The sequence below is a fragment of the Saccopteryx bilineata genome, chromosome 5, assembly GCF_036850765.1.
Source record: "Saccopteryx bilineata isolate mSacBil1 chromosome 5, mSacBil1_pri_phased_curated, whole genome shotgun sequence".
Lineage (NCBI taxonomy): Eukaryota > Metazoa > Chordata > Mammalia > Chiroptera > Emballonuridae > Saccopteryx > Saccopteryx bilineata.
In genome coordinates this window covers 598,042-623,239 of record NC_089494.1, presented here as the reverse complement: position 1 = coordinate 623,239, position 25,198 = coordinate 598,042, and the positions used below count along the sequence as shown (strand labels likewise).

The window sequence follows — 25,198 nt, the reverse complement described above, 5'->3', positions numbered from 1 at the left end:
GCCGTGTCCGTCTTGGCGTGGCTGGAGCTCATGGTCACCGCCGGCTCGTCCTCGGCCGACACCGCGTTTTAGATGGCTTAGAAACGAGGACTTCGGGAGAGCTGGGCCCTGCCCTTCCTGAGCGAGTGTCCATCCGACATGTGGGGGAAGCGGGTTTTCCTCGCCCCCGGTGGGCGGGCGGTCCCACAGGGTGGGCTTTGGGAGCCTGAGTCGGCCTCTCCGCCCAGAGATGCACCGCACGCAGACCAGGTTCGAGGACGCCTTCACCCTCAAGGTGTTCATCTTCCAGTTCGTCAACTTCTACTCTTCGCCCATCTACATCGCCTTCTTCAAGGGCAGGTCAGCACCGCGCCCGGCTGGCCGCACCTCGCCCCGGGGCCTTGCGTCTGCGTGTCCCGTCCCCCTGTGGCACCTGGGCATGGCTGTCCAGGGGCTCAGGGAGGAGGGCGGGGAGGACGGCCTGGGAGGCCTGGCGGGGCGGCCACTGTCCTGACCCAGGGCCTCTGTCTGAGCAAAGCCAGGCTCCGGTCCACCTCGAGGTTCCTGCAGGTCCAGTCTGGGCAGCGAGGGAGCCACAGAGAGGAGAGGAGGACGGCCAGGGGGCACCTCCTCCCTCACAGCCTCAGGACCTCCGTTTCCCCTAGGTTTGTGGGTTACCCAGGCAATTACCACACCTTGTTTGGGGTCCGCAACGAGGAGGTGAGTGTGCGGGGACTGAGGCCGCGGGTCTTGCCCCTGACCTCCGTCGGAACCTTAATTCACAGAGGTTCTTCCTGTCCCCCTTATGGTGGCAGCTGCCCCGGGACCCCCACCCCAGGGTCTCTCTTCACAGCATGCTCAGACTCTTACCCGGAATAGCCCTCCACAAATCACAATCTGTGTTCTCATCAATCACCCTTTCCCCACTTTGACCCAAATCACCCGAGCTGAGTCCCAGCCACTGTCACTGCCCAGAGCTCCGCTGGGGACACAGAGGCTGGCGAGCATCCCTGGGGTTCAGTACTTGCTGCAGGCACCAGGGCTCGACCCTGCCCCGCCCCTCAGAGACACTGTAGAAAGCCCCGCCCCTCAGAGACACTGTAGAAAGCCCCTTGAAATTGTCCCCATGCGTCTGGCTTCTCGTGGGCTGAGGGTGCAGGCTGCGTGGGGCTGCGGCCGTCCACAGGGGGACAGAGGGGCCCCGACAGTGCCTGTGAGCACCTCACCTGGAGGACCCTCTTCTCTCTGACCGGAGGGGCTCCCTCCTCCCCGTGGGTCTGGGCTGTGACCCAAGCTGATGGTTGCCTGCAAAGCAGCCACCCCGAGGAACGGGTTTTATTTTCACGCGACGGGGAGGGTTTCTCGGGGACAGGGCAGCTGGGACCCCCAACTTGGGAGGCTTTCAGTCATCAGTGGGAAAAGTCCCAGCTCACACTGGCGTGAGCAGCCGGTCAGGTGCACCGGGCTCCCATGGGGCTGAGTGAGGTGTCTGAACCACGCTGCCCGGCTTTCCCGGGACTGGCCGTGCTCTTAGGAAGATTGTCCCCAGCAGCACAAGTCAGTGCCCTGTGCAAGACGTGCTGTCCCAGGAGCACCCCTAATGGCCCCTGGGAGCACCTCTTATTGGCTGCAATGGCTGAGGCTGAGCAGGGGGTCCTCCCTGGGGCCACAGAAGCATCAGCCCCATGCAACCCCACATGGTTCCCCAAAGAAAAACTAGGGGCCACCCAACACAGTGACCCTGGTCATTCCCATGCACTGTCTGCCAGATGGACATTGGGGAAACAGTGGGGGTGCTTGGGGATGTCGGGGGAGGGTCTGTGCGGTCAGCAAGGTGCCCATGGCATGTCTGAAAGGGAGGCGGGGCATGCACGGGCAGCCTTGCAGGGGTGGAGGAGGAGGGGCGGGCAGGAGGCCCCTCCCCAGCGCTGACCCGGAGCTCTGCGGTGCAGTGTGCGGCCGGCGGCTGCCTCATCGAGCTGGCCCAGGAGCTCCTGGTCATCATGGTGGGCAAGCAGATCATCAACAACGTGCAGGAGATCCTCATCCCGTGAGTCCCCCCACCCGCCCTGGGGAGCATCCGGGGGCCCTGGGACCCAGGCTGTCTGGGGGCAGTCTCCCCAGCTCAGCCTCAGCCTGGAGAAGAGGTGGAGGGGAGCCAGGGGGGCCCTCCTGGACCTGCTGCTGCACCCCCAGGGGAGGGGAGGGAGGGTCAGCCTTGCCGTCTGTCCCGCGGGCTCTCTGACGCCCTACCCCATGGTTGCTGTGCTCCCCAAACAGGGCAGCAGCAGAGTGGGGGAGCCAGGGGGGCCCCCGGCCGCAGCGGCTCTGCCACGAGGATCTCATCTCCCCAGGGCCCCCTCCCCGCCCACTGGCACCACCGTGACTCCTATCCAGGCAGCTAGGCCCCCTCCCAGGCCAGAGCCCTTTTCATGACTGCCCCCCCCCAAGGCTGGATCCAACCTGGACACCTGCCCACCTTCCCCTGCACACCCGACCTCCCCCAGACGGCATGGGCTCCCCCAGCACCACACACCCTAGCTACGGAGCCTGGCCCAACCCAAACCCCCCTTTGGGCGCGGCTGGGGCTCTGCAGCTAAATTGAACAAGATCATGTATTTGCGGTGTAGCTGGTTCCTGGTGGGAGGGGCAGGGGCTGGATGAGTGACAGCAGAGTCACACACACACACATGCCCACATACGACACAGCAACACACACGTGCCGAACATATGACAAAGCAACATGCACACGCGCCCCCACTGCTGGCACAGCGACTGTCCCCGTCAGCTCTCTTCCACCTGACAGCCCTGGCCACCTCTTTGCATATCTCAGGAGGAGCCCATCCCCCCCAAACGTCCATGAGCAATGGCGACTTTCCTGGGGGTGCTGCAAGGGAGGTGGGTGATGAGCTGCCCCCCCCAAAAGGATGCAAAAGCTCTCCCGAGTTCTGCAAGGCCTCGCCCAGCCATGCCCACCCCAGGCCCCGACCCGCACCTGCTGCTGTCCAGCTGCAGAGCAGCCAGGACTCAACCTGAGGAGCAGGAGACATTCTCCTGGGTGTCCCCCCCCAACCCCCCAGGAAGCTAAAGAGCTGGTGGCAGAAGTTCCGGCTTCGCTCCAAGAAGAGGAAGGTGGGGGCTTCCGCGGCTGCCGGCCAGGCGCCCTGGGAGGCAGACTACGAGCTCCTACCCTGCGAGGGCCTGTTTGACGAGTACCTCGAAATGGGTAGGCGCCCCTGAGGGGGTGGGATCCGAGGGTGACGGGGTCCAGTCTACAACTCCCTCGAAACATGATATGGGTGGGGACAGAGGGTCCCTGGTGGAGCCAGACCTGCAAAGGATCCAGAAAGGATGGCAGGCGCTGCAGTGGGCGTGTCCAAGGAAGGTTGGCGGAGCATGGGAAGGGACCGCGCCCTGCGCACAGGTGCTGGCAGGGGGCCGGGATCAGTTGATGGGGTTCGCCTGGAGTGGCCTTAATCCCCCCACCACCCGGGAGAGCATTGGCTAGACCCTCCTGCAGGGAGCTAGGGAAGAAGCCAGGGGCTCAGGAGACCAGGCGCTAGAAGTGGAGACAACTGCCCCTGAGAGGAAGGCTGTCCCCGGGAGGTGACGGGCCTCAAGTGCCCTGACCACTGGTGTCCCCTCTGGGAGTTGAGTCCAGAAATATTCTCGACTCTCACACTCTTTGCTGGACCCTGTGAGCTAACCAGGCAGTGGCCCATGGCTGTGCCCACTCCCTGCACAGGGTGGTGCACTCTGCAGCCCAGGGTCTTCCTCTGAGATCATGGCCCACTTTGTGATGGGAAGTGCTGCATCTGAGCCAAACACATCACCCTGAACTCCCCAGCAGCCAGAGCAAAAGGGGTGACCGTAGTCCATCCGTCCCTGGGTGAAAGGGAGCCGTTTATCGTGCGTTCTCGTAATAACGTGTGAGTGGGGTTGACCTACGTGTCCCTACTCCACTGGATAGCAGCACTGGGCCCCAGTGCGCTCCTTAGTAACTTCACAGAGGACCCCAGGGTCCCTTTAAGGAGCTGTTTCTCAAAGTTCCCCGGGAGCGGAGAGCGGAGGGCAGCCCTAATTCCAGAGCAGGTTTCTGCTCCTCCTGCCAGAAGCCCACGGCGGGCACTGGGGGCACTGGGGGCAGTCGGGCGGCTTCCTGCAGGTGGGCCTGGGCCGAGGCTAGGGGACGCGTGCAGCGGCAGCGGGCGCGGCCAGGCGGGGGCCCCGCCACCCCGGGGCGCAGCGACGGCTCAGCCCACGGCCCCGCGCCCGCAGTGCTGCAGTTCGGCTTCGTCACCATCTTCGTGGCCGCCTGCCCGCTGGCGCCGCTCTTCGCGCTGCTCAACAACTGGGTGGAGATCCGCCTGGACGCGCGCAAGTTCGTGTGCGAGCGCCGGCGCCCGGTGGCCGAGCGCGCGCAGGACGTGGGCATCTGGTTCCCCATCCTGGCGGGCATCGCGCACCTGGCGGTCATCAGCAACGTGAGCAGCGGTCCGGCGGAGCGGGGTGGGGTCCCGGGGGGAAACGGGGTCCGGGGGCGGGGCGGGGTCCCGGGGGGTAGGGTCCCGGGGGTGGGGTCCCGGGGGCGGGGTCCCGGGGAGCGGGGTCCCGGGCGGGTGGGGCCGCCCCGCGCTGACCGCCCGGTGCCCAGGCTTTGCTGCTGGCCTTCTCGTCCGACTTCCTGCCGCGCGCCTTCTACCGCTGGACCCGCGCCGGCGACCTGCGCGGCTTCGTCAACTTCACGCTGGCGCGCGCCCCGCCCGCCTTCGCCGCGGAGCACAACCGCACGTGCAGGTGGGTCCGCCAGGTGGGTCCGCCAGGTGAGGCCGCCAGGTGAGGCCGCCAGGTGAGGGGCGGTCGAGCGGCGCTGAGGGCAGGCCGGGGAAGGAGGGGTCTAGCCCGGAGGACAGGGGTCAGACAGCCCCTGCGTCCCATGCCGGCGCTTCCAGCCTCAAACAGGACCCCGGCTGTGGATCTGGGGGCGGGGCGCGGGGAGGGACTACGGTGACATCCTCCCCATTGGGGTGGGAGCTTGGGGGATTCTTGACCCTCCAACCGCGAGGTTTGAAAACCTGAGCGTAGCCTGACCTGTGGTGGCGCAGTGGGTAAAGCATCGACCTGGAACTCTGAGGTCACTCGTTCAAAACCCTGCACTTGCCTGGTGAAGGCACATATGGGAGTTGATGCTTCCTGCTCCTCCTCCCTTATCTCTCTCTCTAAAATGAGTAGATTTTTTAAAAAGAAAAAAGAACCTGAGTATAGGACCCGCACAGTGGAAGCCAGTGTTCTTCAAGAGTCTTAACAGTCAATTTTGCTGATTTTTTTTTTTACGGAAAACTATTTCAGTTAAACTTATTTATTTATTATTTTTAAATTGATTTTTAGAAAGAGGGGGGAGAGAGAGAAAGCGGCGGGGGGGGGAGGGGTTGGAAGCATCAACTCCTAGCAGTTGCTTCTCCTATGAGCCTTAACCCGGTGTTGAACCTGGACCTCAGCATTCCAGGTGGAGGCTCTACCACTGCGCCACCACAGGTCAGGCTAAGCTTTAAAATGTAACACCACACATTGGTTCATAATAGTCTCTTAAATTTTCTTACGCTCTCCTGTTTTTGTAGTTATGGACACATTTTTTTCCCGGATAAAGTTTGTGTGTTTTCTCTTAAAAATCAATCTTCTGGAGTTGAAATTCTAAGTTATTCATTTTCAGTCTTTCTTGGGTTTTCATAAACAAATTCACGTCTGTAAGTTTACTTGAATATACCCCTAAAAAGCCTCATTCCATTAGTGCTGATACTACCTCTGCTATCCCTCAGTTCTAGACATTTCACAACTTCAGTTGTGATTTTCCTCCTTAGTTATGAGTTATAATAGGAGAGTAAGTTCCCAAGCCTGACCAGGCGGTGGCGCAGTGGATAGAGCATCGGACTCGGATGCAGAGGACCCAGGTTCAAGACCCCGAGGTCGCCAGCTTGAGTGCGGGCTCGTATGGTTAGAGCAAAAAGCTCACCAGCTTGGACCCAAGGTCACTGGCTCAAGCAGGGAGTTACTCGGTCTGCTGAAGGCCCACCGTCAAGGCACATATGAGAAAGCAATCAATGAACAACTAAAGTGTTGCAACGCGCAATGAAAAATTAATGATTGATGCTTCTCATCTCTCTCCGTTCCTGTCTGTCTATCCCTCTCTCTGACTCACTCTCTGTCTCTGTAAAAAATAAAAACAAAACCAAAAAAAACAAACAAACAAAAATGGAATTATACTTGACACACAGTATCATGTTAGTTTCAGGTATAGCACATACTGATTCAGTCCTTTTATCTACCATGATGTAAGTCTAGCCACCAAGTGTCATTGTAGAGTTGTTACAGTATTGTTGACAATATTCCCTAGGCTTCATGTATTTGTGTTAGAACTAGAAGTTTTTTGTTTTGTTTTGTTTTTTAAGTGAGAGACAGTGAGACAGGAAGGGACAGAGATGAGAAGCATCAACTTGTAGTTGTGACACTTTAGTTGTTCATTGATCGCTTCTCATAATGTGCCTTGACTGTGATGGGGGGGGGCTCCCGCTGAGCCAGTGACCCCTTGCTCAAGACAGCGACCTTGGGCCCCGGCCAGCAATCTTGGGCTTCAAGCCAGGGATCTTTTGGCTCAAGCCAGCGACCATGAGGTCACGTCTATGACCCCAAGCTCAAGCTGGCGACCTTGGGGTTTCTTTTTTTTTTTTCTTTTTTTCTTTTTTTTTTTTGTTTGTTTGTTTGTTTTTCATTTTTCTGAAGCTGGAAACAGGGAGAGACAGTCAGACAGACTCCCACATGCGCCCGACCGGGATCCAACCGGCACGCCCACCAGGGGCTACGCTCTGCCCACCAGGGGGCGATGCTCTGCCCCTCCTGGGCGTCGCCATGTTGCGACCAGAGCCACTCTAGCGCCTGAGGCAGAAGCCACAGAGCCATGCCCAGCGCCCGGGCCATCTTTGCTCCAATGGAGCCTTGGCTGCGGGAGGGGAAGAGAGAGACAGAGAGGAAAGCGCGGCGGAGGGGTGGAGAAGCAAATGGGCGCTTCTCCTGTGTGCCCTGGCCGGGAATCGAACCCCGGGTCCTCCGCACGCTAGGCCAACGCTCTACCGCTGAGCCAACCGGCCAGGGCGACCTTGGGGTTTCAAACCTGGGTTCCTAGCATCTCAGGTCGATGCTCTATCCACTGCGCCACCACCTGGTTAGGCCGAAGTTTGAACCTCTTAACCCCTGTCTTCTGTTTTCCCCTGTCCCCACCCCCTCTGGCAGCCAACAGGGTCTGTTTCCGTTTTGTTTCGTTCATTAGATTCCACATGTAAGTGAAATCATGTGGGATTAAGTCTTTCTCTGTGCTACTTATTTCACTTAGCATAATCCATGCTAAATTCCTTTGGATACTTAGAAAAACCACCTTTTTTTCTGACGTAAGTGCTTGTAAATCTCTCACGTTGTTGAGGGTTCCTCGTGATCTGGTCACGATGGATTCTGCATGTTTCAGGTGAACTTGAAGAAATATATTTTTTTCACAGTTCATTTTGAAGCAAGGTCTACATTTACTGTTAGGTCTGGCTTAATTTTATTATTCATATTTTCATCCCCCCCCCTTTTTTTTTATGTTTTTCCTGATAATTCTATCCCATTCTGATAGATGGGAGTTAAAAGCTTTCTAGGAATATAGGGTTATTTGTTCAGCAGACAGTTCCCTCAGGTTTTGCTTTATGTATTTTGAGGTTCTTAGTTGCATGGAAGTTTCTATTCATGATCTCTTTTTTCATGGTTACTTTTTCCATTGATTCTTTTTCCTTTGTATTCCTCTTCTGCCTTCTGGTGGATGAGCGTGCTGTATTTTTTTTTTTTTTAGTCTTTATACGCCTTTGGAGCTGATGCTGCATACCTTTATTATTTTAGGGGCTGCTCTTATCTTCCCGGGCTTTCCCACCACCCGTGAGCACCCATCAGTCCCTCTTATTGATCTGCCGTTTTAGTTTTACTATGAAAAACACACAGAAACATGAGGGGGAGGCAGTGAACACACAATATGGTGTACAGAGATGCGTTGCAGACTTGGGCACCTGAAACCTGTCTAATTATGCTAGCCAGTGTCACCCCAATAAATTCCATTTGAAAAATATTTTAAAAATTAAGAAAGACAGAGGGACAGTTGTAGTCACTTGCTAATCACAGCTGTTTGGTGTGTTAACTTATTTGGCCACAGGAGTTTCTTATTTCCTGTGTCCCCTCTGAATTCCTCTTTCTTGCAGAAGTACCTCCTTTAATAGAATGGTGTGTGGCTCTTTAACTCTTATGGATGTTGGTTTTTATGTCTTAAAAGTCTGTCTTTGGGCCCTGGCCGGTTGGCTCAGCGGTGGAGCGTCGGCCTGGCGTGCGGGGGACCCGGGTTCGATTCCCTGCCAGGGCGCATAGGAGAGGTGCCCATTTGCTTCTCCACCCCTCCCCCTCTCCTTCCTCTCTGTCTCTCTCTTCCCCTCCCGCAGCCGAGGCTCCATTGGAGCAGAGATGGCCCGGGCGCTGGGGATGGCTCCTTGGCCTCTGCCCCAGGTGCTAGAGTGGCTCTGGTCGCAACATGGCGACGCCCAGGATGGGCAGAGCATCGCCCCCTGGTGGGCAGAGCATCGCCCCTGGTGGGCGTGCCGGGTGGATCCCGGTCGGGCGCATGCGGGAGTCTGTCTGACTGTCTCTCCCCGTTTCCAGCTTCAGAAAAATACAAAAAAAAAAATACAAAAAAAACAAAAACAAAAACAAAAAAAAGTCTGTCTTTGTCCTTCCGATAGCAGGTGTGAAATTCCAGGTTTAAGGGTTCTTTTCCCTCGGGTCTTGGAAATACCCTTGAGTGACCTCACGTTTCTTGTTGGAAGCGCGCGTACCTATCCCATGGCATTTAAGCTCTTTCCTCATTTTCCTTGACTGTGTCACTAACAGGTGTCAGTCATGGTTGGGCTGATTTAAAAGTTTCTTACTGAGACTCAGAATGTGCTGCTGATCTAAAGTGGTGTTTCTTTAGTCCTAGAAGCTCCTCCCGCCCTCCTTCCTCCTCCTCCTCCTCCTCCTCCTCCCCTCTCTGGGACCATATCATGTGGCGGCTACATTGTAGCCCCTCTGTGGTTCTCCTTCCTTCGCAAGTTAAATCTGTTAGATTCTCTGGTTGCACACGGGGTGACTTCATCGTGACAGTCTCCACTCCCTCTTCTGCCGTGCCCAGTTTGGTCACTTACAGTTTATTCCCATTTGTTAATGAACTTTTTTTTTAACAGATTTTATTTATTCACTAGAGAGAGAGAGAGAGAGAGAGAGAGAGAGAGAGGAGACACAAGGTGGGGGGAGCAGGAAGCATCAACTCCCATATGTGCCTTGACCAGGCAAGCCCGGGGTTTTGAACCGGCAACCTCAGTGTTCCAGGTCAACGCTTTATCCACTGCGCCACCACACGTCAGGCTGAACTTTTTTCAACGGCAATATTTTTAACTTGCAAGATTATTTTTCGTGTCCTACAACGCCAACCCTGGTAAATGCTTTGCATGGATTGCAACATCTAATTAGGTCTGTGACAAAATGGAGTGTCCCATCTTACCACAAGACAGAAATACAGGAACTGTCAAGGGTAACAAGGTGACCACTCAGCCGGCAGTGACAGTCAGTGCCCAACGCTGTCCTTATAACAGCAGGGAGCTGTGCCAGGCAGCCGCCTCTAAGCCGAGCAGCCTGCGCGGTGGGAGCTGGCGGCCGTCACAGGATTGTCACATCTACCTGATAATAAGGAACTGTCCACTGTGGGGCCCAGTCTAGCCTAGTAGGGGGTGGGACGACCCAGCTCACCCCCCCCCCCCCCCCCCCCCCCGCTTTGGGACCACAACAGTTGAAAGCTGAAAGTACTGTCAGAGAACACGGCTCGGGAAGATGTCCAAGCCAGGCCCAGAAGTAGAGCATCAGGGAGGGAGAAGGTGGAGAGGCCAAGTCCCCGGCCTGACCCCCCACACCCAGTCTCATGCTCCCGGCAGGTACCGAGCATTCAGGGACGACGATGGGCATTACTCCCGGACCCACTGGAACCTCCTGGCCATCCGCCTGGCCTTCGTCATTGTGTTTGAGGTAGCCAGTGTGCCGCCCAGCCCCTCCGGGGGCTCCCCACTGCTGGCTCTCTCGGCCTTAGCAGGACGCACATCCCCACGGCTAGATCTGACCTCACCCCGTGGCCTGGGGTGTCGGCGTGACCGTGGGAGGAGAGCCCCGGCACTTACACGGTCCCCTCGGTCAGGCCCAGGTCTCTGCATCTGCATTCCGAGTGGTCTGCTGCCTGGCTGGTGGCGGGCTGGGCGGACATCCGAGTGCTCTGGGCCAGGAAGCCCCACGGGCCGCGGTGGCCGGGTGTCTGTTCAGCTCACGCTTGTGCCTGGGAGGGCCAGTCTGGGTGTTTGTTTTACCAGTGGGGGGGGTGCCCTCCCCCACCACGGGCCTTTCCTGGCTTCCCAGCACGTGGTGTTCTCCATCGGCCGGGTCCTGGACCTGCTGGTGCCCGACATCCCTGAGTCCGTGGAGATCAAGGTGAAGCGGGAATACTACCTGGCCAAGCAGGCGCTGGCCGAGAACGAGGTGAGCCCGCCCACAGGCCTCCCGCACCCACAGGCGGCGTGGGCCCAGCCTGTCGTGCAGGCTGGGGTGACCAGTGTGTAATTGCGCTCCCACAGGCTCTCTTTGGAACAAATAGAGCAAAGGACAGCCAGCCCCCAGCCTCAGAGGAGAGCCTGGGCCCCCAGCCCAGGAGGCCAGAAGCCGGCTGGGCCTCCCCGGTCCCTTCCCTCTGAGGCCACAGAGGTCATGTTGGCTGCTGTGGGGCCTGGAGCCAGACTCACTGGTGGGCAGAGGCCTCTCGCTGCTCTGGGGATGAGGGGCTGTCAGACTCACTGCCTCGAGGCCTTAGCACATCTTGCCCCTCCTCGGCTGCCTAGGGCCCCCGCTCCTGCCTCCCAGGTCCTGGTCACATTCCCCACTGGCCATGCCTTTGGAGTACCCAAAGCTAGGCGACTATGGCAGCAAAACCTGGAGGCCAGGCATGCCCTACCCACCCTCTCCCTTCCAGCCCCACGAACTGGTGTTGTCCCGCACTCCTGGGGCAGATTGACTCCACCTCTGGGGTGCTGGCTCAGCCCCTCCCGCTGTCTCAGTGCAGTGCCCACTGCCTGCATCTTTACTTAGAGCTCTGGCCCTCCCAGGGCTCACCATAGCCACTTCGTGCCATCCTGGGCCCCTGCGCACTGGCTCTTTGGGGTCCTTTTTGCACCTGCTGTCCTTTGAATGGTGGAATGACCCCTCCCTGGGCCCACTATCCAGAGTCCAGTCCGCCCCCAGCACCCTGTGTTCCTGGCCACAGCAGGGTGTCAGCTCACCACCTCACCCCAGCCTCTCCACTGCCTGGTGCCCACCAAGGGCTCCTGGTTCTGGCCCCTCTCCTGAACCTGGAGCCCCTTTCCCTGTGTAGCCAGTGGGCAGCCTCAGCACCCCTACACCTCCTTTCGTACAGCCAGGCTGCAGGGAGTCACTGCCAGGTCCTCCCAGGCTGGGCCCCGAAGCGTGGAAAGGTTTGGGAGGAGCCCGTTTTATTCCCTGAAGTCAGGAGCACTGGAGTGCACACAGTTGGCCCTCGACCGCTGACGGGCTTCGTGAGCCCCGTCCACGTCCACCTTTCGTTAACTCAGTTAACTGCTGTGCAGGACTGCAGGACTGCACCACGGGGCACCGCCCCTTGGCTGGGCACTGCCTGCAGGGCGGGTGCGGCTGTCTCGGCCTCCACGGTATAAATCCTGCCAGGATAAACCTGGAAACACTGGGTGCACCACCGGCTTCCTCAGGACTCAACCCCGTAGGCACGAAGGCACCTCCAGAAGGGCCAGTGACCCCTTTCTGAGCAGCATCCTCGCCACCGGGGGCCACGAGGAGTGCGCTGCGCTGGCCTAGGTGGGCTGTGCACACTGCAGGCGGCTTTGCAGAGCAAGGCCCAGCAGCGCAGGTGCCCGGCACTACTTCCAGGGGTCACTCATCCCCTGCCTCTGAGCACAGGGAGCACCCTGAGCACCAGATGCTCTCTGAGCGCAGGGACCGCCCTCTGAGCACAGGGAGCACCCTGAGCACCAGATGCCCTCTGAGCGCAGGGACCGCCCTCTGAGCGCAGGGACCGCCCCCTGAGCACCAGATGCCCTCTGAGCGCAGGGACCGCCCTCTGAGCGCAGGGACCGCCCCCTGAGCACAGGGACCGCCCTCTGAGCGCAGGGACCGCCCTCTGAGCGCAGGGACCGCCCTCTGAGCGCAGGGACCGCCCCCTGAGCGCAGGGACCGCCCTCTGAGCGCAGGGACCGCCCTCTGAGCGCAGGGACCGCCCTCTGAGCACAGGGACCGCCCCCTGAGTGCAAGGACCGCCCTCTGAGCGCAGGGACCGCCCCCTGAGCGCAGGGACCACCCCCTGAGCGCAGGGACCGCCCTCAGCACCAGACGCAGCAGTGACACACGGCCCTGCTGCGGTGCCGTCCTTGTGGATGCGCCAAGTGTTCCTAACAGCTGGGTACTTTGTTGCTGTTGAGATATCAAACTCTGTGATTTTAAAATAAATTTATTGCAAAATCAGGAAATGCTCGAGTCATACCTCAGGCTTTCATGAATGCACCACTGTGGTCAGCATGTCAATCAAGACAGCCAATCACCAAGCCCCGGCACCTGGCATGGGCCTCTCCCCAGGTGGCCCTGCTCCCGTCTGTCAGAGCAGGAGCCACTGCGTCCCTGTCCACGGGACAAGATGCTGTGCCACGTGGGAGGGGGCAGCTCCTCCGCAGACGCCCACAGCTCAGCGTCTGCTGGCCGCTGTAGCCTGTCCCGGGGACACCGCGGCTTGCTGGTGCAGGTGACTCAGGCAGACTCCGAGTTAGAATGGCAGGGCTGTGCTCCACAGCAGGTGAGGCCAGGTCGGGGGCCCAGGCGTGGTCCGTGTGGACTGTGCCCACCGCAGGCTCCCACGTGGCCCCTGCAGGGCGATCAGTTAATGGGCTGAGAGCCATGCGCTAGAGCCCAGAACTAGGTACAAACGTCCAGGGCCGCTTGAGCACCTGAGAGTGTGTTGGAGACAGCTGGGGTGCCCCGGGCCGAGCACACGTGTGGCATGTTAAAATGAGCTTCAGCACACTGCATCTGGTTTTGGGTTTTATTTTAGAATTTATAAAATTCCAGTGTCATCCATATTCATGAGCCTTTACACATGTTTGCATATAATCTCCAAAATCCAAAGTTAAGGCCAAGGGATGGATGGTAACTGTGGACACACACGATACGGAAGACAGTTGACAGGAGGCAACGCTCACGCCCCACCCGCTGCGGGCTCCTGCGGCAGCACGAGGTGGTGGCAGAGCCCTGGACAGTCACCAGCCACACAGCAAGACCCCCACAGAGCAGGAGGGCTGCGCCTACAACACGCAGCAGTAGGTGCAGATGTGCAAACGCCCGTTGTGAGAAGTCAGTCCACCTTTGGTAGAGGTGAGCTGCCACAGAAACGGGAGGGAAGGTCTGGGCAGATGCCAGGTGAGGGGAGGGTAGAGCGCTGGCCTAACTCAAGCAGACGGAAGGGGCCCCAGGGACAGGGATGTAGGGGACAGTCCAGAGGAAGGCGAGGCACCTTTTCCTTTGCTCCCATTTCCACTGACCCCACCTCCTGTGGGGTCACCCAGCCTGCTCAGTGGAAGCAGATGTGCTATCCGACCCTAACTCCTCGCTCCCACACAGATACATTTAAGGCTGCTGAAACTAATGGAACTCGAGACATTGACATCAGACTTGCATGAAGCAATCTGGTCTATCCAGGAATTTTAGTTTAAAGATGACCAAGGAGGTGTAACCGAGTGGAGAACTTCGTGAGGGAGCGGTCAAGGAAAAAGGGACCACCCCTGGGGATGGTCTGGGAGACGGGCACCAGTACGTGGGATGGACAACTCTAGAGAGACTCGGTCATCTCCATGGGGCAGAGGCAGGGGTGGGAGACTCCACACCCCAGAAACCCAGGGCCCATCTATGGCTCTCCTCCAACACCGCCTGGACCACCTCCCTCTCCAGAGCAGACCTTCGCCAGGCTGGCCAGGGCGGGGCACCTTGTCTGGCCTGCACACACCTGAGAAAGCAGACTCCCTAGCAGCACCTGGTCCTCCAGTCCAGGCCGAGTGACAGCCTCTCTAACCCAGACCGTGAGGCTGCCACCAAAGGCCAGCTCCCAGGGTGTGCACACAGCACTGTCAGAGGACAGCCTGCAGGCCCCTGTGGACGCCTCGGAGCTGTGACAGCTACCGCGGACCGGGCACTCAGGACCACCAGGCACCGGAGTCAGGCTGTGTGCTGGGGGTGGCTCCACCCTCCAGTGAGGTCACGACCCTGGCTCTGAGGTAGACAGAGGAAGCTGGACTGGCGTTGGGGTGGGCGCTGTGACATCGGCTGTTGCTCAGAGCAGGCTGTCTGAGGGCGTGGCCCCCTTCTCCCGGCCCGTGCTTCTCTGCTCACACCAGACCCTGACGGCGCACGTGCAGCCTCCCTTGCAGGCCTCGCTCACGGGACACGGGCCTCTGGTGCCACAGGGCGAGACACTGGAACCTGGTCCCCTCTGGGTCCGGGCACCCCCTGTGCACACCGGGCCCTCCCCCCACCCCGTGGTCCGGGCCGTGCGGGGAAGACTGCACTCTGGAGTGCTGGACGGCAAGCAAGGGGGAGAGGGGGCTGGGAAAGGAAGAGGGCAAACGTTCGGCTTTTCTAAAGTCAAGGAAATTTATTTCCTGAGGTCACGACACAGGAAGTAGGCGCAGCCCCAGCTGTGCAGCACTGTGGTGGGGCCGGGGCCTCACTGATGCCTGTGCGCCAGGAAGCTGGTCGTGAAGTGTCCAATCGCCTGTTAGTGTCTGAACCGTGGAGAGCCGGCCACCGCCGGTGTCAGGGCAGACCGAGCACATGCCACGTGCCGGCCAGGCCCGACAGCTGGCCGCACACAGCGCCAGGCACCCAGCTTCCCTGCGAGACCTCGGGAGGGGAAGAGTCAACAATTTACGGAGGCTCCAGCTGCTGGGTCAGATTGAAACAAACCATTGTGTGGTGGGATTTGGGTCAGCAGGCTGGAGAGGTTTGTTTTCTGATCATTATCGTTTGGGGCCCCAAGGGAGGGTCTTGGGAGCCACTTGAGCCCCAAAGCTGGGAAATTCCTCAGAGCTGCTCATGTCCGGAGCCTGTAGGGACAGAGAGGGCACAGCTTTACCAAATGGGCTGTGTGTAGGCAGCTCCAAAACGGCCCCACCCCTAGGTCCTGGGCCCGCCTGCGGCCAGGCGGGTGAGGCAGGCACTCCCTCCCGGGCACAGCGCCAGGGGACAAGCCCTCTGACCTTCTCGCTGCTGCTGGCGGTCCAGGGAGCGTCCCGCACCACGAAGCCCTTGGACGGTGCCTTGGACTCCTCATGAACCGGGGGCTTCATGTATACCTGCAGCACCTCGTTGTCCACCACGTCGGCCAGCTGTGGGCACAGGGGGTCAGCCGGCAGCAGGGCCCCCCAGGAGGATCCCCTCCGTGCTCACCCTACGTTTGGGCGCGGGACTCGTCCACGCCTGGTGGGCATCTGGACACCCGTACACGACCTCGCAGGACCCTGGGACTCACGTATTCCTCCTCCAGGTTGAGGATGTGGTCGATGGCCTCCTCCACGTTCTCTGGAAGCCCTGTCACGGTGACGCAGTTGGGGTCTGGGGCCCCACTTTGCGGGAAGCGGATGTCTACCTGGAAGGGGCACACGCAGCAGCTGAGGGGGCTCCCAGTGCCCACCAGGGGTTCTGGACTAAGCCATTTATATCAGTGTGGCGGGGAACGGTCCCCTGTGGCGTCTCCCCTGAGTTAATGAGAACACAAGACCTGGGTACACGGTGTTCCCAGGTGTCACCACGGCACGAAGACCAGGGCACTGCGGAGCACCTGGTTCAGGGGCCGCGGGCACAGCGCAGTCACCCATGTTTCTGAGCTGTGTGTGCCTCCTGGGGACTGGCAGGGTTGTGGGGCTGCTTCAGAAGGTGCCCCTTCCGAGGCCAGCACAAGGCAATGAGCAGCGGCATCAACCACACTGCTGTGAACCCACTCAGAGCCACCACCTTAGGGACGAGCCCCTGAGCCTCGCTGTCTCCTGTTCCAGACCCCTGCTGGTGAGCGAGTGCTTGCTGCAGTCTCAACAGGAAGACCGAGGCCTGGGCATCCCGTGTCCCCCACGAGCAGGTGGAAGACAGCTCTGACAGCAGGAGCCCCGGGCTCCCAGGACTAGCAGACTCACAGGGCGGTAGGGACAAACCTTGAATTCATCCATGATTTTGCGAATGGCTTTGCCACGGGCGCCAATGATGCGGGCGTGGACACGGTGGTCTAGTGGGACGTCCTCGGAAACCATCTGCTCCAGTTCACCCACAATCTTCAGAATGGCGTCCCGGGCAGCCTCCGTGTTCCTCTCGTACCCCGTGATGGTGATCTGGTCCTGCGGCTGAGAGAGGCGAGTCCATCAGGACAGCTCGCGGTGCAGGGCTCGAGGGCTGGCTGGACCGAGGCAGGCCTCTCAAGCAGAAGCACTGACCCACTCAGAAAGAAACAGCAGGTTAACAACGCTGATTCAGCTCCTGTCCCTCCCAAGAGACAGTCACGGAGAAAAGAAAGCCCCCGCCCGACAGGCAGCGGGTGGACACTGGCCAGCGAGGGGCCTCTGTGGAGACACAGCATGGCCGGCCCCCCACATCTGCAGCCCTGCCCCCCGCACCCCTCCTAGCGCACACATGTCCAGGCAAGGGCACCAAACAGTAGAGTGAACAAGGCAAATGCATAATTCAAGACAGAGAGAAAGGAACTGAAAAACAAAACAAAAGCCTTGAGCTGCATTCGTAAGGACTGAGAAAACATCAGTGGTCCCTGATCTACAGCGGTAGTCAGTTCCAGAACTCAACGTGATAGGCGAGAATCCGCAAAGTAGCGACCTTACATTTATATTATTTATCTATATCTTAAGGCTTTATAAACCCTCCCCACACTCTTACAAACCTCTCCCACACTTATTATTTTTTTTTAATTTATTTATTTATTCATTTTAGAGAGGAGAGGGAGAGACAGAGAGAGAGAGAGAAAGAGAGAGGAGAGAAGGAGCTGGAAGCATCAACTCCCATATATGCCTTGACCGAGCAAGCCCAGGGTTTCGAACCGGCAACCTCAGCATTTCCAGGTCGACGCTTTATCCACTGCGCCACACAGGTCAGGCTCCCACACTTATTTTACCGTAAAAATAATTAATAACACAAAAATACCTCCATACCACAAAATCCCGCGATATAACAAAAAATCTGTGATACAAATTAAATATACACAATTTAAAAATCCGTGATACAGTGAGACCATGAGAAGTGAACCGCGACGTGGTGAGGGTTGACTGTACCCCCAAAATCAGACCAGGACAGAGTGTGAAAGAGCAGAACAGGAACAAGCACCTGGAAGGGAGCACCAGGCACGAGAGCAGGAGCTCGGGGACCCGCCAGGGACAGTCCCGGGGCCACAGGTACAGGAGGCGCCCTGACCAGTCCCTGCCCCGCAACACCCGGAAGTGCCCACCAGCCAGGGAGGCGCTGCCCAGGGCAGTGCTGAACACAGAACAGATGTGGCAGCTGAAAGCACAGCTCTATGGAAACTGCCACGCTCGGAACACGGAGCCAACCCTGCCTGACTCATGGGACACCCACAGTCCAAACACTGGACGAGGACCTCAATACCCACTGCCTGACCAGTGGTGGGGCAGTGGACAGAGCACGAACGGCCTGGGATGCCAAGGACCCATGTGCGAAACCTAGAGGTAGCCGGCTTGAGAGCAGGCTGACCAGCTTGAGTGTGTGATCATCAACATGATCCCTTGGTCACCAGCTTGAGGCCCAAGATCGCTGGCTTGAGCAAAGGGTCGCTGGCTTGGCTTGAGCCCCACCCTAGTCAAGGCACAAATAAAGCAACACAACTACAAGTTGATGCCTCTCATCTCTCTCTTGCAAAAACAAAGCCCCATAAAGGGTAGCGAAGGCAAGGGTTGCAGAGAGCTAAACTCCAGGATCAAGGAAACTAAAATGAAGTCAAAAATGAAAAAGAACAGCAACATAAACCCGGTCCTTAGAAAGAGAGGCAAACAGATGCCTTGGTAACAGGCTGCATCTGGCACGGGGGCCGGGGCGTGGGCAGCACCTGCAGGGCCGGCCCCACTCTGAACGATGAAGGACCCCGAGTGAAGGCTGCAGAGAGGAGCAGCCAGGGCCCATCCAGCGCCCAGATGCGGGCTGGGGGGCACAGCGGGCGGGGCCCATCTGCAGACTGAAAGGTCCCAGGGAACCGTGTCTGGGTGCTCTGCTTTGTCACAGAGACTACAGGAGACCCAGCGGAGATGGCCTCCCAGTGTGCACACCGCTGGGGCTGGGGCTGGGGCTGGGGCTGAGGGCCAGGAGGGGCCAAGAGGTGTGACAGTGGGGGGCCCAGGGAGTGGTCTGCAGTGCAGAGGGTGGAGGGCTCGCCTCTTCAGACCCACCTGTGACCACCACTGTGAGGGCCCTGCCAGAGCCCCCTGCGGGGCACAAGAAAATGCCCCAAGTCCACGTGGCAGCACAGCCATGAAAAGGAAGCTTACTCAGCAGGCACAGCCAAGACGGGACCCAAACCCTGAGCCAGACTCAAGCATCAGACCGGCCACTCCGAACTCTGCTCTCACACCACCCAGCTGGTCACCTCCTGTTTGCCTGGTCACTATCCCAGGTCAGCACAAACGTCCACGAGAACCCATCTGCCCCAAAGTGGCGCCTGACCCAACGGCCTTTCCCACCTGGTTTCCATCCTCCTTGTCGGGAAACTGGATGCTCACGTCATGCTCCAGGCGGATCTGGGTGATCACTGTCCCCTTCCTCCCAATGATTTTGGGGTGGTATTTGGGGTCAACAGTGACGCTCAGCTTAAAACTCCGTAAAGCCTGCAGGGAAACAAGCGAGGAAGAGTTGGAGGGCAGGACACCCACGTCTCGAGCTTCATTCACCATCACGTGCTTGTGCTCCCTCGGTCCTGAACCTGGGAGGCACCACTGTTACCAGAGCAACAAGAACAAGCCGTGCCTCTTCCGCAAACCTCTGCCACATTCCATCATCAGCCAGTGATGGGAACCGGAGGCCTGGACCCAGCAGAGCCAGGCCCAAGGGTCTCTCAGAAAAAGATTCGAGGGCCTGACCTGTGGAGGCACAGTGGATAAAGTGTCTGCCTGGAACTCTGAGGTCGCCAGTTCAAAACCCTGGGTTTGCCTGGTCAAGGCACACATGGGAGCTGATGCTTCCTGCTCCTCCGCTCCCCTCTTCTCTCTCTCTCTCTCCCTCCCCCTACCGCTCTAAAATGAGTAAAATTTAAAAAAAGGAAAGGAACAAAGAGGCCCGATGACAACAGGTGAAGCTGGGTCTTCTGATCTGAGGAGTAGGCATTAAAAAGGCCAAAAAGAAAAGAGAACCAAAGTGCTAAGGGACACAGCCCCGGATGCGTGTGGCCAGAGGCCTGGTCAGAGGACAGACCCCAGTCAGTGCCAGGGCGAAGACCACGGGGCCAGGCCGACAGGGCAGGGTGCTGGAGCTCAGTCACGGCCCTCGGCGAGGCCTCCACACCACCTCCCACGCTGCTCCGAGGGCCCAGGACCCCGCCAGCTGTGCCGCAGTCACGTGACCCCCCCAGGACACTGCGGAGGGAGGGGGGCGGTGGTCCCGTGCTGCCTAGTCTGGACCTCAGCACACACCTGGTCTCTGGGCAGCAGCCCCTGCGCCTCCCACCTCATCTTCCCTGTGAGGCTGAAAGCAACACCATGTCTCCAGACCTGCTTTCAAAGAACTTGCTACTAAGCACAGAAAGTCACTGCTTCACTGGAAGAGGAAAGGGCCATGCCCCAGCACTGTTCTGATGTGATGGAGGCTCCCAGCTCAGCAAGACCTCTGGATGCTTACTGGCTCTGCCTCTAGCCTCCTGATTTAACTGGCCACAGCGTGGCCCGAGTGCTAGGGCTCTTGGAAGCCCCTGGCGATTCCCGAGTGTGCCCATGGCAGAGGACCGCGGCTCCGGAGGAAGCACCTGCATCCTCGCCTGCTGCTCACCCGGTCCTCCTGCTCTGCCTGCAGCTCTCGCACGCGCTCCAGGAGCCCGGTCTTGGCGCGGTCCAAGTTTGCGGTGAGGCCTGTGATGGCGATGATGTCAGACTGCAGCTCAGGAGCTGGCACATGTATGTTCACCTGGGGGAGAAGGGGACAGACCCCACGTCTGTGGTCCCTCAGGACACAAATGTGTCCACTTGGCCCCCACTGACGGCAGCGACAGACCCACAGGCCGGGGACGGGGTGGGCAGTGTGAAGCTTGAGAGAGAAGAGCAGGAGGGCACCTTCTGGGGGCTCACTCTCCACACCTGTCTCCAGGGACAGGACCTGCACACTGCTCACTCACACACCTGTCTCCAGGGACAGGACCTGCACACTGCTCACCCCCCACACCTGTCTCCAGGGACAGGACCTGCACACTGCTCACCCCCACACGTCTCCAGGGACAGGACCTGCACACTGCTCACCCCCACACGTCTCCAGGGACAGGACCTGCACACTGCTCACCCCCACACCCGTCTCCAGGGACAGGACCTGCACACTGCTCACCCCCATATGTCTCCAGGGACAGGACCTGCACACTGCTCACCTCAAACTCGTCCATCATCTTGCGGATCCCACTTCCCTTCTGCCCGATGATGTACCGGTGAAGGTCAAAGGGCACCTCCACTTCAATGGTGACAGGGACCAGTGCCTACAAGGAAGAGGGTTGACAGCAGGCGTGAGCGCAGTGAGCAGGGTGACCCACGGGGTCAGCTCAGGGCTTCACGGAGAGATTACGGGGATCTCAGACCTCCTGCCCTGTTCCACCGGGACTGAGAACATGTGAGGAGGGATATGGACTCCACGGCCAGGTTAACGCTGGCCCGAGCCTCTGCTGAATGCAGAAGGCCCCTTGTCGACGCAGAACAACAGAACAAAAGGAATCTAGGAAAGACAGGACTTGAAACCCATGGAGGAGGCCAGAAATTCAGACGCAGAGGCTGCCCCCATTCCCAGCCTCAGAGATCAAGAATGGACTGTGGTTCCAGCCTGCGTGGGTCACAGGACAAGCCCGGGGCCACCCAGCTACAATCCCTAGATGTGGGGCAGCAGCTTCTCCCATGTCCCCTCAACGCAAGGATGACTGCACTCCGTGTGCTGCGGTTCCCGACACCTAAGTGGTGCCCGGTAAGTCTGAGCACCCCCACTTCACAGAAAGGGACACTGAGACCCACCAGCTGTGCTCCCCACAGCCCCCTGACCCGCTGGCCTGAGGCTGCCCCGCACCACTGCCAGGTCCTGGGGGAGGAAACCCCACGCCAGCAGCGTAAGCCGCGGCGCTCGGGGCTCAGGACTTGATCAGGTGACCAGACCCACAGGCGGTGGCCACGAAGGCGCAGCACGCAGGACAAAGAGGAGCCACACGCACCTCCAGGGCTTCCTTGGCAGCCTCACACTTCTCCTTGCGGCCAGAGATGACGATGATGTCACAGCGCCGTGGAGAGCCGGGGTCGACCTCGCGCCCCTCGCCGGCATCGTCGCCGTTCTCCTGGACGGCCGGCTCCACACTGTGAACTGGGGAGAGATGGCAGGTCACACGGGCGTCAGCCACACAGCCTCCGACAGCCTCGCTCCCACACAGGCCTGCCACTTGAGACCAGGGGCTGATGGGGGGACGGGCCTTCTCACAGCCCCAGAGACCCAGGGGCTGATGGGGGGACGGGCCTTCTCACAGCCCCAGAGACCCAGCGCCGGGAGGCCTGAGAGATCAGGAGGGACGTGGGGAGGCCGCACCAGCGTCTGCTGCTAGGAAAAAGGCAAGTGCCAAGGATGACGGGACCCGAACGAGGCCACGGGAGTGGCTGGTGGGGCTCCTGGCCAGAGACAGCACGTAAGCCCGGGTCGCATAAACCAACGGGGACTGCTCAGAGCCGTCATGTCCCCAGGCAGACAAGGGGAAAACAGACGTCAGCTATGAACCGTGTCACGTAGTCAGATCTCCAGATTCTGGTGAGCGTGCCAGGACTAACGCGGCGGCTGCCAGGAGAACGTCCTCAGTCTTGGCCATCGGCCTCCGCGGGAGGAGGGGCAGGTCTGAGAACCGCACCCAATAACTCAGAGCACACAGGTGCACACGCATGTACAGGGCAGAGTGGGTGAGAGAGGCCAGGGAGATCAAGTACACGGGATGGACATTTAATTCTGTTCGGTGAAACTTTTCTTTAAGTGTAAAACTATATCAAAATTAAAAAGGAAATGTTCAAGCGTGAAACGTGACTGACACAGTGTGACGTAACTAGTTTTCTACTCAAAACAGCCTGTGTTCCCAGGGAGGCAGGGCCCTCACAGGCCTGTGGAGGTCAGAGTAGATGAAGAGCGGTCAGCAAACCGCAGGCCCCAGCTCGTCCCAGCCAGGCCCGGTGGGCCTCCAACACTAGCTAACTATGTTCTTTGTGACAATTCGAGGAGCACACAGGCCTTACAAAGTTAGGTCTGGGACAATAGCCTCAGGTCACCTCCCTGGGACACAAGGCAAAACCAGATGGCCAACAAGATACAGGGGGCTGACAGGTCGCCGCAGAAGGGCGGGCAGCACGGCGTCCTCGGGTGGGCCAGAGGCTCCCAGCCCCAGAAGGCACAGGACCCCCAAGGAGGCTAGGGACCAGCAGGCTGAATCTGGGCTCCCCCTGCATGATGGTGCAGGGGCTTCTCTGCTCTGGCCTGAGCATCGGCTGCAAGCCTGAGACACCCGAAGAGACTGCATTACCCTGAAGCCACTGACGTGGCCCGTGGCCTGGAGACCAGGAGAGCCTGCATCTCCTGCAGGCAAGACACAGCTCCACCAGACACACGGTGCCACGACCACCGCCCCGCCCTGCCCCACCCCGCCCGGGACACTCCTGCTCCTGCTCTCACCAGCACAGGGCTCCCAGGGGCACCCACCTGGGTTCTCTTCCCTGTCCGGGAATTTAATTTGAACGTTATAATCCCGAGTAATCTGCTGGATTCTGGAACCTTTGGGGCCCATGACAGAGCGGTGGTATTTCTGGGGTATGGCGCACTCTATGGTCACCTGGGCTTCCTGGGGGGGGGGGGGGTAGGAAGGAGAGAAACAACAAAGGCAAAGATTAAGCACTTACAGCCCATTCATGTTTACACAGCGTGCAAAAACCCCCTTCCCAAGGTGAACCCAGGACGCCTGTGATGATGGGGTGAAGGGGTGGGGAGGAAGGATGGGGTGGGGCCCCAGGGAAGCCCCTGTGAACCCTTTCTCCAAAAAACTAAGAAAGAAATGACTCATCTGTATACAACTGCTGACGCTTGCTCCCACCCAGAATTCGACTGTAACACCCTATTTCTCTACATACAAGGAGACCCCTGCCCCACCTTCCTGCCGGCAGGTGGCCACAGGAGTCCCGGGAGGCAGAGGAGGGCTGAGCTCTCTCAAGGCTGGTTCAGAAGCCCAGCAGCTCCCTGCATACATGGCACCTTCACAAAGTTGACACCTAGGCTGCTTCTCTGACAGCGTCCACCCACCGCAGGCAGCGGTCCGGGAGGACACAGCCCCAGTCCCCGGGGACCCCAGTGAACTGGCTTGAGGGACAAGCCGGGGTGAGGGCGACGGTGGCCCCACAGCTTTGAGTGGCCGCCGATCGAGGACCCCACCGAACCCCCGGGTGCCCACCAGGTCCTCGATGATCTCCTGGATGCGCCTCCGGGCGGCCTCCACACACTCCTTGGCCCCCTTAAGGGTCACTTTGTCACTCTGTGTGCCGGACCGTGGGAAGCTGACCATCACCCCGCCGTACTCCTCTGCAATCTCCCGCAGGACCTGGCCCCTCCGGATGACGAAGTGGCGGTGGTGCTTGGGCTCCACCAGCATGTGCTCTTCCACCACGTTGTCCTGTGCAGAGACGAGAGGAGCAAAGTGAAGGGCCAATGGCCAAGGCCGCACGCCCGCTGCCCGGACGGCTCCAGGGAGGCCGGCCTCACCAGGTTTTGGATCAGGGCCTCCAGCTCCTTCTGGGCCTCCCTGACGGCGTCCTCCTTCCCGACGATGGTGATGAGGTCCTGGTCCTTGTCCTCCGCCGCCGGGAATATGACGCGGGCTCCGGTGGTGTCGCGCACCTTGCGGATCTTGCCGCCCCCTTTGCCGATGAGGAACTTGTGGTACTCTGGCTTGGCACGGATGTCCACGGTGAAGTTCTTGGTTTGCTGCAGAAACCAAGCCCACCTGCGTTGGCCTGATGCCACCTGCCTGGCTCGGGGGCAGGTGAACAAGCGGCCCGAGGGGACAGGCATGCGGTGTGGAGCTCCCCTTACACTGTCCTCATGTCCCCCAACAGGGCCAATCAAGCCTCAGCCAAACAAACGCATGGCCACTCAGACCAACCGCCTTCGCACTTCCCTCAGCCGCAGTGGGAGATGCCACAGCGGTTAGAGTACGCAGACCCGGACCCCGGGCCTGCCACATCCCGGAGCTGAGCAAACCACTGCTAGGGACCGTGGGGCGTGGGGGAGCCCCTCCTGTGCCCAAGGCAGTGCTCCCTGTCCACTCCTTCCTCCACACGTGCTCTGGGTGAGCCCACACAGCCAGGGACACCCCAGCCTCAGGCTCAGAGACGCACCAGGGTGCAGGCAAGGCTCCGCCACAGGCCTATGCTGGGGGCGGGGCCAGCTCCTCAGCCGATGCACCTGGAGGGCCAGGCTCCTGCAGGCCCCCAGGGAGGGCACCGCGGGCCAGCACGCTGCGCGCACAGACACACGGTCACCTTTCTAGGCCGACTCCACAGAACTCCAGGACACCCCTCTTCACAGATACTCGCAAACAGCTAACGGGAGAGGTGAGCCCAGCCCAGCAACCCAGTCAAGGGCAGGACACCAAAACCAAGGGGGCTCACCCCAGAAATGCAAAGTAGACGGAATGTTAAAAATAAAAAACAAATCAACTCAACACATACATCATGTCAATGGAGGCAAAAGGGGCCTGCACGCATCCAACAGGGATTTCCAGTAAACACTCAGAGGGAAG

The 25,198-nt window shown here is 59.4% G+C and overlaps 2 protein-coding genes across 6 annotated transcripts in view; one reads left to right on the top strand and one right to left on the bottom strand.

The window, feature by feature from the left end:
• The window catches only part of ANO7 (anoctamin 7), a 28,580-nt gene extending 16,464 nt beyond the window's left edge, over positions 1 to 12,116 (top strand). For all 4 annotated transcript variants that reach the window (XM_066232642.1, XM_066232641.1, XM_066232640.1 and 1 more), the window contains exons 16-24: positions 228 to 339; positions 645 to 699; positions 1,932 to 2,029; positions 3,060 to 3,205; positions 4,258 to 4,463; positions 4,634 to 4,776; positions 10,011 to 10,101; positions 10,483 to 10,602; positions 10,698 to 12,116. In XM_066232642.1, coding sequence (XP_066088739.1) covers positions 228 to 339; positions 645 to 699; positions 1,932 to 2,029; positions 3,060 to 3,205; positions 4,258 to 4,463; positions 4,634 to 4,776; positions 10,011 to 10,101; positions 10,483 to 10,602; positions 10,698 to 10,814 — 1,088 coding nt within the window. In that variant the 3' untranslated portion in view covers positions 10,815 to 12,116. The remainder of the gene's footprint in view (positions 1 to 227; positions 340 to 644; positions 700 to 1,931; positions 2,030 to 3,059; positions 3,206 to 4,257; positions 4,464 to 4,633; positions 4,777 to 10,010; positions 10,102 to 10,482; positions 10,603 to 10,697) is intronic.
• A 2,664-nt stretch (positions 12,117 to 14,780) lies between these two features.
• HDLBP (high density lipoprotein binding protein) overlaps positions 14,781 to 25,198 on the bottom strand; it is an 80,640-nt gene continuing 70,222 nt past the window's right edge. For both annotated transcript variants that reach the window (XM_066233691.1, XM_066233690.1), the window contains exons 18-28: positions 24,160 to 24,381; positions 23,852 to 24,070; positions 23,110 to 23,248; positions 21,596 to 21,741; positions 20,774 to 20,878; positions 20,188 to 20,322; positions 18,891 to 19,034; positions 16,353 to 16,538; positions 15,677 to 15,793; positions 15,405 to 15,533; positions 14,781 to 15,251 (exon numbers count right to left, since the gene is read on the bottom strand). In XM_066233691.1, coding sequence (XP_066089788.1) covers positions 15,165 to 15,251; positions 15,405 to 15,533; positions 15,677 to 15,793; positions 16,353 to 16,538; positions 18,891 to 19,034; positions 20,188 to 20,322; positions 20,774 to 20,878; positions 21,596 to 21,741; positions 23,110 to 23,248; positions 23,852 to 24,070; positions 24,160 to 24,381 — 1,629 coding nt within the window. In that variant the 3' untranslated portion in view covers positions 14,781 to 15,164. The remainder of the gene's footprint in view (positions 15,252 to 15,404; positions 15,534 to 15,676; positions 15,794 to 16,352; positions 16,539 to 18,890; positions 19,035 to 20,187; positions 20,323 to 20,773; positions 20,879 to 21,595; positions 21,742 to 23,109; positions 23,249 to 23,851; positions 24,071 to 24,159; positions 24,382 to 25,198) is intronic.